Raw genomic sequence first — 12561 nt, 5'->3', positions numbered from 1 at the left:
TGAATTTAGAGTCCATCTCAAGAATAGATTTGACACATTGAACACTAGTGACCGAAGACCAGACAAGTTGTGGAATGATATCAAGGATATCATACATGAAGAAAGCAAGAGGTGGTTGAAAAGACAGGAAAGAAAGAAAAGACCAACGTGGATGTCAGAGGAGACTCTGAAACTTGCTCATGAACGTCAAGCAGCTAAAGCAAAAGGAAGAATTCATGAAGTAAAAGAACTGAAGAGAAGATTTCAAAGGGCTTCTCGAGAAGACAAAGTAAAGTATTAAAATGACATGTGCAAAGAGCTGGAGGTAGAAAACCAAAAGGGAAGAACACACTCAGCATTTCTCAAGCTGAAAGAACTGAAGAAAAAATTCAAGCCTCAAGTTGCAATAGTGAAGGATTCCATGGGGAAAATACTAAACAACACAGGAAGCATCAAAAGAAGATGGAAGGAATACACAAAGTCATTATACCAAAAAGAATTAGTCGATATTCAACCATTTCAAGAGGTGGCATATGATCAGGAACCAATGGTGCTGAAGGAAGAAGTCCAAGCTGCTCTGAAGGCATTGGCGAAAAATAAGGCTTCAGGAATTGATGGAATATCAATTGAGATATTTCAACAAACAGATGCAGCGCCAGAGGTGCTCACTCATCTATGCCAAGAAATAAGGAAGAGAGCTTCCTGGCCAACTGACTGGAAGAGATCCATATTTATGCCTATTCCCAAGAAAGGTGATCCAACCGAATGTGGAAATTATAGAACAATATCATTAATATCACACACAAGCAAAATTTTCCTGAAGATCATTCAAAAGTGGCTGCAGCAGTATATCAACAGGAAACTGCCAGAAATTCAGGCCAGTTTCAGAAGAGGACATGGAACCAGGGATATCATTGCTGATGTCAGATGGATCCTGGCTGAAAGCAGAGAATACCAGAAGGATGTTTACCTGTGTTTTATTGACTATACAAAGGCATTCGACTGTGTGGATCAGAACAAACTATGGATAACACTGCGAAAAATGGGAATTCCAGAGAGCTTAATTGTGCTCTTGAGGAACCTTTAGATAGATGAAGAGGCAGTTGTTCGGACAGAACAAGGGGATACTGATTGGTTTAAGGTCAGGAAAAGTGTGCGCCAGGGTTGTATTCTTTCACCATATCTATTCAATCTGTATGCTGAGCAAATAATAGGAGAAGCTGGACTATATGAAGAAGAACAGGGCATCAGGATTGAAGGAAGACTCATTAACAACCTGCATTATGCAGATGACACAACCTTGATTGCTGAAAGTAAAGAGAACTTGGAGCACTTACTAATGAAGATCAAAGACCACAGCCTTCAGTATGGATTGCACCTCAGCATAAAGAAAACAAAAATCCTCACAACTGGAACAATGAGCAACATCATCATAAACAGAGAAAAGATTGAAGTTGTCAAGGATTTCATTTTACTTGGATCCACAATCAACAGCTATGGAAGCAGCAGTCAAGAAATCAAAAGACACATTGCATTGGGCAAATCTGCTGCAAAGGACCTCTTTAAAGTGATGAAGAGCAAAGATGTCTCCTTGAAGACTAAGGTGCACCTCACTCAAGCCATGGTATTTTCAATCGCATCATATGCATGTGAAAGCTGGACAATGAATAAGGAAGACCGAAGAATTGATGCCTTTGAATTGTGGTGTTGGAGAAGAATATTGAATATACCATGGACTGCCAAAAGAATGAACAAGTCTGTCTTGGAAGAAGTACAACCAGAATGCTCCTTAGAGGCAAGGATGGCGAGACTGCGTCTTATATGCTTTGGACATGCTGTCAGGAGGGATCATTCCCTGGAGAAGGATATCATGCTTGGCAGAGTACAGGGTCATCGGAAGGGAGGTAGACCCTTGGCGAGGTGGATTGACTGACACAGTGGCTGCGGAGATGAGCTCAAGCATAGCAACGATTGTGAGGATGGCTCAGGACCAGGCAGTGTTTTGTTCTGTTGTGCATAGGGTTGCTATGAATCGGAACGACTCGACGGCACCTAACAACTAAAATTATTCAAGCACACTGCGTCCAGTTTGCTTTGTGAAAACTGACAGACCAGGAGAGGGCCGCACTAGTGATTGGGGGAGACAAAGACGTCAGGACACAGCGGACATTTCCATCTTCAGGGACTGCTGCTGAATCTTGCAAAGTGCCAAAAGAACCCGCAAGAATCAAGACCCCAAATGACATCTCTGAGAACAAAGCTCTCTAAACTGAGGGGTTATTAATTAATTCCCTCAGTCCTGGTAGTGCCTGTCATTTTCAATGAGATGTCAGTTGATATGGTGACTGGAGCAAAGGATGGGTTATGGATTGAATTGTGTCCCTCAAAAATATGTGTTGAATTCCTGGCCCTTGTACCTGTGGATGTGATGCTGTTTGGAAATAGAGTTTTCATTTGTTGTGTTAATGAGGTCATACCAGTGTGGGGGAGACCCGGAATCTGATCCCTTCTGAGTTATAAAAAAATAAGAACAGGCCTAGAGATACACACAAGGGGGAAGGCAGATGACAGGCAAGGATCGCTTACAAGCCCAGGAACCCCAAGGAGCAAAGGAACACTTGGGGCTGAGGCCAACACCCTGATTTGGACTCTAAACCTCCAGAGCTGTGAGGAAATAAACTTCTGTTAGTAAGAGCCATCCATCTGTGGTATTTTTGTTACTGCAGCATGCAGTAACTGAGACAAGATGTTTAAGAAAAAGACTGCGGAATAATTCAGAATAAGAAAGAGTTTTTGACTTTTATTTAGCCATTTTCCAAATGAATCCTAGTTTCTTTTGCAAGGTCTCTGTTGTGCATCCATAGGCACAGTGATTACATGTGTGTTTGTGTGTGGGGAGCAGTCTCCCTGACTGGTTCCCCTGTCTTGGCTTCCCTAGGCTGCTCGCTCCCCCATTAAGCCAGCAAAGTCTGAAGTTCAGCCCCTCACGGAACCCAGAGATCTGTGAGGCCAGAAACAAGAGTTCTTGAGAATAAAGCCGCTGGGCCTGACCACTCCCACCTTTCAATCCTAGTAGAATATTAGAATTTCCATGGAAGGCCAAGGCACATGAGTAATAGTGCTAAAACAAACAAAAAAGAACTTTCAAGTTACATAGTGTTTTATAGTTTACAAAACCCTTATTTAATCTGAAAGAAAACCCTGAGGAGTGGGTTTTAAAAATTATATTATTATCCCTACTATACAGGTAAGGACATTAAAGTGAATGATTAAGTGAAAAGCATGAGGTAGCACAGCTGGTAACCAGTGAAATGATCCATGTGCCACACATCTGGCACAAAGGAGGCACCTGGCTCAGTAAATACTGAATGTCTGAATCAGGCTCAGTAAATACTAGGTGGCTGAATCAGGCTCAGTAGATACTGGGTGGCTGAATCAGGCTCAGTAGATAGTGGGTGACTGAATCAGGCTCAGTAAATACTGGCTGAATGAATCAATGAAGGAACAAACAAACGCATTGGAACTCACATTCAGAACTCTCAACTGCAAATCCCATGCCCACTGGACATGTCATCTTTTGTGAACATATTTGCAGTTTTCTACCTCCAGGGTGAGTGTGCCTTGTCTATGCCAGGGAGAGTTGGAATTAAGCTTTCAAATATCACCTCTTTATTCTGCAGATGTGAAATTTATGTCTTAAAATTCCAAGAAGGAAAATAATGGCATTTTATTTTATTGGCCCTTAAAAATATACCCTGTTCCAAAAGGTTGAATTTATAAACTTTACTGGAAATGTGGGAACGGATGCCAGGAATTCCTAAGCTCCAGGTCTGCCTGGGCCAGGATATGGCTGCTCCTCCCGTAGATCAGGGGTTGAGAAATATTGCTATTGGACGCTCGTTGGAAATTCTAAGCCCCTTGAAAATACGACTCCATTAGGAGAGGCCTGACAAGAGACACACAGGCAGCACTTACATTTTCCTGTTGATCCCCCCTTTGTGGCATGGCCAGGTGCCCTACCGCCGAGCACATTCAATATTTTTCTCTTTCTCCAACTTCTGGGTGGATTAATCTCTGGAGTATCTTGAAATTTCCTGAAGCTTTCCTCCCATGAAAGAGGCCACAGGATTAAAAAGGCCAACAGGAAAGACATTTCTAGTCTGGGTTTTCATGCTTCCAGTAATGGACTGGAGATAGACTGTGTATATTTCTAAGAAGCAAAAGGAAAAGCACATGGAACTGGCAAATCAAGTATTCCTATGAAGTTAGAGCAAAGGCGGATCAATGAACTGTTCCTTTATACGGTCCTTGCTTAAGCTGATCTCTTTCCTTGAGAATTAAAAAAAGGTCCATAAACCAGAGACAGACTTCACAGAAGCTATGGAAGAAAGGACTGCAAGATAATGATTCCCTCTGTGTATCTTAGTATTCTGGGATAAGGACAACAACCACAACAATAACACAACAACGACAGTTGCCATGTGCACAGATATGACAATGCAAGGGTAAAGATCACCACTTGGGATGGTAATTAATTTTGTCTTTCAGGCGCTCCCCCAAAAAACTGACTTGACCCTAAAAAAAAACTGACAAAGGCTTTCCTGAATTAACTGGAGGTGCTAATTACACCATTTAATTTTATCCATATTACATGATGCAAAAGAAATGACTGCTTCTGCCAAACGTTAAGAAAAATGCAAGGAGGGGCAGGAGAAAGAAACAAACAATAACCTCAAGGTGTGAAAGCTCCAAGAAAGACTGTGGTAATCTTGTTTTTACAGATGGCTAAATTCAAGGTCTCCACTGGGAACTGTGGGCTATATAGGAATTTTTATATTTATGGAAAGTTATAAGCCCGGGATCCCAAAATTCTCTTTGTTTCAACGGCCTCTCGTGGAATAAATGCAATTCACGTTTTCTTGGCCCTGAGGAGAAGCTGTGAAATTTAGGCAAGCACGAGACTCCTGAAATGCCACATTCAAGGTCTCTGGTAGCACTATGCAGAAACTAATTTTCACTTTTCTGTGCTTTAAAAAATCAGTACTAAGAGAAAGCTCAGCCCTTTGCCCAGAGTACTATTTCTTAAGGAATGTTCGCACTGCAGATTGAAGCGCAGAAAAAGGAGGATGGTCAGAAAAACCTGCAGCCTGGTAGATGGTTGTGAAGGTGACCTTTCCTCCCAGCTTCACAGCCAAGCACCCAGATTGGGCTGTGTGTGCCCAATCTTTCTGCCCCGAGGCCAGAAAAGGGTGTGAGAAGACTGAAGTAGGGAGCCACTCAGCCAAGGGCTGGAAGGGAGCAGCCTCGGTTAAGACACGATGTTCCTAAATTTCCTACTTTGGCTGACGGATACTCCCAGCTGGCTGGCGTGCAAGTCTGCAACTTGCAAAGCAGGCTGGAAAGATGGTTTTGGTTGCCAAAACCAAGGCCAGTAGGAGCTAACAGACAGAGCAAAGAGATTTGGTGCAATTTTGTTGATTGAGTTTAATCCCTTGCCTACTTTGGGACATAAAACTGGGCCCAGGAGAGGTGTTGATAGAGCTGTTTTCCTCAGCGGTGTCCATCCTTCTGAACATTGTAGGTGTCGGTGACGGAGTGGGAATCCTGCTGCCTCAACATCACCCTTCATAGAACACCCTCCCTCCCCCACATCAATCAGACAACAGCAGGCATATTAGGTTCTCACCGTGTGGTTCCTAGACCAGCAGCATCAGCATCACCTGGGTTCGAGTTAGAAATGCAAAATTCTCGGCCTCATCCGTGACCTACTGAATGAGAAACTCTAGAGGTGGGCCAGCAAACTGTTCTTTTAATAAGCCCTCCATGTGATTCTGGTGCACACTAAAGTTGAGAACCACTAGATGAAGCCAAGCCTATCAGGTAAACCGGATATACCCAGCTTACACAAGAGGAAGGGGAGGGAGAGACGAAGGGGAGGGTGAGAGAGAGAGACAGGGAGCTAGCCAGTCTATTGATGGCTGTCTATGTGATAAAATTAAGATGCTTTCATATCTGTAACCCAAATGAGGTAAAACTTGCCAGAGGAAAAGGGACATAGGGCCATGGTAATCTTTCTAAGAGCTTTGTGGTCTTTAGGAGGATGCTGCCAAGGTAGGAAAAACATCTGATAATAAATTCTGGATGCCCACCCAGAGGAAAGAGCTGTCATTTTCTCTCCTTCCATGGATCTAGTTTATACACAAGTCTCCTGATCCCCACCCGGAACTTCTTCATCTTTCTAGAGACACGGAGATGGGCTTGAGGGATGGGAAGAGGTGAGAGAGGGAGCTGGAGCAGACCTATTACTGGGTTCAGCCCAAAGAACTGCTCCTCCACTGAGCAGCATGCAGAGTTGAAAGGTTCTTGAAAGGTCACTAGTTCAGTCACCAGGGGACAGTGGTTGTATCATCGTCGTCGTCATCATCATCATCATCGAGCCACAATTGGCTGAGCAGCCAGCCTCCTCCATGCCAAGTAGCATACTAGGTATTTTCCATAGAATATTTCTAGCCTTCCCAATAACCCTGCAGCTTGTGTGCAGAAGTGGAAACTGAAGTTTAGAGAGGACAGGCAGCATGTCCACTCTTAGATAGTTAGTACAGGACTGAAATAGGGTTGTCACCCAGGTCTGACTTCTCCCTTATCGAACACTTGATAATATCCCTTGACAACATTTCTGCCTGATGATTTCAATCCACTCAGTGCCTGAATACTTCCAGGGACAAGGTGCTCCTTACATCCTAGGGCAGCTCATCTTTGGACTACTGGAATGTTCTTTTTTTACTGATATCAAATCTACCTCCTGGTAGATCCTACACACTGGTCTTAAGGTCTTGGTTCTATCCTTTGCAACTCCATAGGACATATCAAATTCATACTCAAACTGATAGATCTTCAAATGTCTGTAGAGAGCTCCAGAATCTTCACTTCCTCAGGCCAAAAAGCCTGGGCTCATTTCACCACTCTTCGTTTTCTGTCCTAGAAATCAGGCAGAGAGGCTCTCATGTTAAAGCCTTGAAGATCAGTATTCATAAGCAAACATCAACATCTCGTAGAATACTTGGATGCTATTCTTAATGTCTGTCAGCTGTTGTGTTTATGCAACTGTGGGTACAGACATAAATCGATAACCCATTATTCTTCCACTGTGCCAGAGAGCAGACAAGGCCAGAGAAATCAAATCGCAGGGCTCGAGGGGAGCCCTCCTCTGACGTTTCCAAGATAAGCCTTCTCTGGAGACTGAAATGAGTTGTGTGCTATCAACTTGACTGCTTATTTAGAAATGCCAGCCAAAGGCCCCATAGCCTTGGGTTCCAGGTTACAACATTTGAGTGGAAAATGGAACTTTAGATTCACAAAGTGACAACCCAAAGAAACCCCTGAACATTGGTGCAACTGATGGACACGAAGCTTGCCAGCTTCGCACCCAGGATGTGGAAATCTTACCCCGCAGCGCCCTGGTCTGGAACCTTGAGGAAATCCAGGCTCTCGGGTGTCTGGGACACTCGGTCTGAGCCAGTGGACTGTTGCCTTGGCAAGGGTGGGCGGGCCATGGAGGTATACAGGCTTTTCTGATTGGACCTCTGGTTTCCAAGGCCATGGGGGTGTGGCACAAACTTGTTTTTGATGACTCCATTCTGATGGTATCCTAGAAATAGGAAAAGAAAAGAAAACAGGTTACATTTTCTGACCCTTGGCTAGACGTCTCTCTGAAGTTCTTCCATTTACTAACCATGTGACTCAGGGCAAGGTACTTAACTTGAGCCTCAGTTTCCCCTGAAAAATGGAGAGGACTAGAGCTAATATATTGTGAAAACTAGGGCTAATACATCATAAATTGCCAGCAGGTTCCTGGGACACGAGAGACAGTCAGCAGATGCTTGTTGAATTTTGACAAAAGAATCACCAGATGGTCAGGGTTTCAAAGCTCACAGTCAAGAAAAGGTAAGTTTGCAGCTAGCTGGCAGGCAAATATATGGGTCTGAGAGAAATTATGAGGGTATGACTCAAAAGGGCTGGCAGGCAGCTGTTTAGACAGTTGGACATACATCTCCAGGCCGGTCGGTCTTGTGTTCTCTGCAGAAGCCGGTTATGTGAGGTACAGAGAGTGCTTCACACAGTCAGGGGAAATGTGGCCATCCTCACACAGGCAGGGGAAATGTGGCCGCCCGCTGGGCTGATCTGGATGGAGCAAGCTCCTGTAGCCAAACAACAGTTCTTGGTCAAGACCAAGTTAGCTGGTAAGTAATGCATCATGGCAATGGGTTCTGCACGATGGACCTTGACTGAAAAGGACAGCTCTGCAGTGGCGAAGGAAAACAAGACCCCCCAAGGCACACTTTGGTGGAGCTCACCATAAGACCTCGTCCAACCAGGTTAAGAAAGGAACTCTTTGGTAGTAGTGTGATGACCCTTAGTTCATAATCAGAAAAAGGGATCCAGTTCTGGCTCTGAAAGCTGTGTTGACCTTGAGCAAGATATTTGACCTTTCCGAGTGCCAGCTTCTTCACTTAAGCAACGAGGAGACTGGTCCAGAATCCTCTGGTCCCATCCAGCTTGGACATGCATTTTCTCTGTATCTCTAGATCCTTATTATGCAGAAGTGGATTTTTTCTCTACCCAAATAATAGATTCCCCTTTGAGCTACCGTTCTCTAGGGGCGGCACTTTGACCAGGGTTCCGACATCTCTCGTTTTCTCTCACAGGCCAGGCTTGGACTAGACATTTGGGGCAAACAGCCTCCTTCTCATCTCACCCCACTTCCCCTAGCCCCAGGAGTGAGATTTGGGTGGGTCTCTCCACAGAGCACATTTAAGATTCAGGGTACAGGTGTAGTTTTGGGAGTGAGGCGGGGCAGGGGCAGTGGGACCCATCATTATGGAAAGAGGTGGCACTTGCTGCCTAGGACGGCAGCTTGAGAGGGGCACAGAGAGCCAGACATCCTCCAGGGGGCGATGCTCAGTGTGGGGTCCTCTCGCAGCTCGTGACCGACTCACCCGCAGTGAAGTATGTTCAGAAACCGAGGGTGAGCATGTAGAAACTTTCATAGCAGTCTGACAGACATATTTTGTGTCTGCTGAATCTAATAATAAGACATTTTGGCTTCTGTTTTGCATGCGCTTAAATTTTCATTCTTCTAATAATTCATTTTTATTATTTTTTACAAAAGTATGGTTTGCAATAGATTAGAGATTAAACAAACAAAACTCACCCTGGTCCTTCACCACTGAGAATTTGAGAATTGCTGACCTAAGGGACTCTGGTCTAATTGTCTCATGTTATTGATGAAGAAACTGTAGCTTAGAGAGATTAGGAGTTCAAGGTCACAGGTACTTTGTGGCTTGATTTGGTCTGAAGCTACTTTGGCTGACCTGTTATTGTTAGGTGCCGTCGAGTCAGTTCCAACTCATAGCGACCCTATGCACAACAGAACGAAACACTGCCTGGTCCTGCGCTATCCTTACAATCGTTGTTATGCTTGAGCTCATTGTTGCAGCCACTGTGTCAATCCACCTCATTGAGGGTCTTCCTCTTTTCCGCTGACCCTGTACTTTGCCAAGCATGATGTCCTTCTCCAGGGACTGATCCCTCCTGACAACATGTAAGATGCAGTCTCGCCATCCTTGCTTCTAAGGAGCATTCTGATTGTACTTCTTCTAAGACAGATTTGTTCATTCTTTTGGCAGTCCATGGTATCTTTAATATTTTTTGCCAACACCACAATTCAAAGGCATCAATTCTTCTTTGGTCTTCCTTATTCACTGTCCAGCTTTCACAAGCATATGATGTGATTGAAAATACCATGGCTTGGGTCAGGCACATCTTAGTCTTCAAGGTGACATCTTTGCTCTTCAATGCTTTGAAGAGGTCCTTTGCAGCAGATTGACCCAATGCAACGCATCTTTTGATTTCTTGACTGCTGCTTCCGTGGCTGTTGATTGTGGATCCAAGTAAAATGAAATCCTTGACAACTTCCATCTTTTCTCTGTTCATCATGATGTTGCTCATTTGTCCAGTTGTGAAGATTTTGGCCAAGCTAGCTGAGGCAAATAAACTTTCCGTGTGGTCCCAGCCAGCTAACCAGCAATCTCCAGTGGGAGCTGGCCCATAAATAGATAGTACAATACTTCCTTGCTTTTTTAGGTTCCTCTGTGCTTATATATAATTTCAAGAACAGAGGAAGGTGGAGGACAGACAGCTGAGCCAAGGCGGGATGAGGGATTCCAAAAGAGATGAGAATTCGTTTTCACTCCCGGGCACCAGAGTCAACATTGTAACCACAACTATGAGATTCCAGACCCAGAGTCTAAAACATGCGTTCTACTGCTTATCATGGACATCGCTTCAAATAGGATTCCATCGTCTACGATGAATTGAGTCAAGTGTGGTCCCCAGATGAACCTTACAGACATACCATTCTGGGAACCGTTTTTTATGAACTGAATTTTGCAAGTGATCGGGAAAAGAAAAGAAAAAAAACTTCGTGAATTTTTTTTTAATGGTCTCCAAACACTAAGCATCTTTTTAAAAGCAAAAAGTCTTAAATTGATCTACATGTTATATTTCCATTATTTAGAAAAACTTAGAAATACCGAAAGTCCAAAAAAAGCTTTTGTATCCATTTTGTTAGTTCTCTCAGGTGTTATTTTACTCCTTTGGAGCAGGTCTCCTGGATCCTAGATGCCTAACAATAAAGTTTTTCTACTTGTACATTCGGCTCTGCTGAACTAGTTACACAATAACATAGTGGCATTTGGCTGGAGGTCGGTGGTGGTGGGCTACACCTGACAAGCTCCCATTTCCATGGAGGAAGCATTCCACGTCTTAAAAGCTCCAACATTCCAGTTGTCACGAACAAGGCACTCCTTTCTGTTACTGGTGTCAGAAGGCTTTCCTGAGGGAGTAATGGACTCCAGGTTTTTAATTCAGCTGTGGCTCAGTCTCCCTAACTCTTCCTTTTCCTGAATTTTGGGGTCATAGGTAGGGCCACTGTACTGGCAGGAACACATCTGGCAGAGAAATGGCCCTTGGCTGGCTAATAGGTGTGCATTTACTTACTAATGAGTTTCTTCCCCAACATATTTTGCAAGCTACGGCTCCAGATTTAGTGGCCCTGGTCTACAGCGCAGAGCCCTGGTGGCGCAGTGGTTAAGAACTCAGGCTACTAGCCAAAAGGTCGGTGGTTCAAATCTACCAGCTGCTCCTTGAAAACCCTATGGGGCAGTTCTATTCTGTCTTATAGGGTCATTATGAGTCGGAATCAACTCAGTGGCAGTGGGTTTGGTCTATGGTACACGCTCAGCTTACCTGGAGGAGGAGGGGCAACTCTCATTGGGTAGTTGGCATTTTGAGTCCCACTGGAATAAACTTGGTTTTGGATCGTGTTCCTTCTGGTAGGACCTAAAATAAACACGTAAGACAAAGTTAAAATCAGAACTACTGGTTGGCTTTACGGCTCCTGAGTTCATTGGTTATAAAAGCCTCTTGAGAAGTCTGGAACCCAGGTCTCAGATTGGCAGAAGATCGGTTGCAGCGGAGAAGGGGTATTGGAGGGAAGCACTGCACTGAATGCTGCTGGGTGGGGGAGAGGTAGGGTTGGAGGCTATGTTTACAGAGGGACGGTTTTGAAATGTTAAGAGACAGTGGCTTTCCAAAGAGGTATTAATAATTTCTTGCAAAGGTGCTTCTATTTTTGCAGACTTTGAGAAGAGGCAGATGGAATGTTGTCAGGTTTGCATTCAGCTTCTGCACGTTACACAGAAGCGGGACTGCCCATCATTGTCACTGGCAGAAAGCGTATCCGGTCCTAACTGTGTAACTGCCTAGAGCCTTCCATGTGAGACTTTGTGCTCCAAGTCTTCCAACTAAACAGTGACCACAAAGGGTAGAGGCAGACCTGTACCCTTGACACAGACGAGAAGGATTTGGAAAACAGGCCAGTGCTAAATGGAACATGACTGTGGGCCAGGGCTAGGGCTGGGATGGCAGAGCCACGGGCCAGGGTTAGGGCTGGGATGGCAGAGCCACGGGCCAGGGTTAGGGCAGGGATGGATGGCAGAGCCATGGGCCAGGGTTAGGGCTGGGATGGCAGAGCCACGGGCCAGGGTTAGGGCAGGGATGGATGGCAGAGCCATGGGCCAGGGTTAGGGCTGGGATGGCAGAGCCACGGGCCAGGGTTAGGGCAGGGATGGATGGCAGAGCCATGGGCCAGGGTTAGGGCTGGGATGGATGGCAGAGCCACGGGCCAGGGTTAGGGCAGGGATGGATGGCAGAGCCACGGGCCAGGGTTAGGGCAGGGATGGATGGCAGAGCCACGGGCCAGGGTTAGGGCAGGGATGGATGGCAGAGCCACGGGCCAGGGTTAGGGCAGGGATGGATGGCAGAGCCACGGGCCAGGGTTAGGGCTGGGATGGCAGAGCCACGGGCCAGGGTTAGGGCTGGGATGGCAGAGCCACGGGCCAGGGTTAGGGCTGAGATGGCAGAGCCACGGGCCAGGGTTAGGGCAGGGATGGCAGAGCCACGGGCCAGGGTTAGGGCTGGGATGGCAGAGCCATGGGCCAGGGTTAGGGCAGGGATGGATGG

The 12561-nt window shown here is 45.5% G+C and overlaps 1 protein-coding gene across 2 annotated transcripts in view; it reads right to left on the bottom strand.

Moving 5' to 3' along the window:
• The window catches only part of MYO1E (myosin IE), a 211818-nt gene that overhangs the window by 12883 nt on the left and 186374 nt on the right, over positions 1 to 12561 (bottom strand). Inside the window, exons 25-27 of one of the 2 annotated variants that reach the window (XR_010317438.1) lie at positions 11287 to 11379; positions 7426 to 7627; positions 5666 to 6957 (exon numbers count right to left, since the gene is read on the bottom strand). Coding sequence is in view for 1 of the 2 variants with exons in the window: in XM_023558297.2 (XP_023414065.1) it covers positions 7426 to 7627; positions 11287 to 11379 (295 nt within the window). In the remaining variant the exon portion in view is untranslated. The remainder of the gene's footprint in view (positions 1 to 5665; positions 6958 to 7425; positions 7628 to 11286; positions 11380 to 12561) is intronic. The other variant, XM_023558297.2, reaches the window with a different exon arrangement.

The sequence above is a fragment of the Loxodonta africana genome, chromosome 13 (genome assembly GCF_030014295.1).
Source record: "Loxodonta africana isolate mLoxAfr1 chromosome 13, mLoxAfr1.hap2, whole genome shotgun sequence".
NCBI lineage: Eukaryota > Metazoa > Chordata > Mammalia > Proboscidea > Elephantidae > Loxodonta > Loxodonta africana.
Note: the sequence above shows the minus strand (reverse complement) of the source record. Positions and strands in the feature narration are given on the sequence as shown.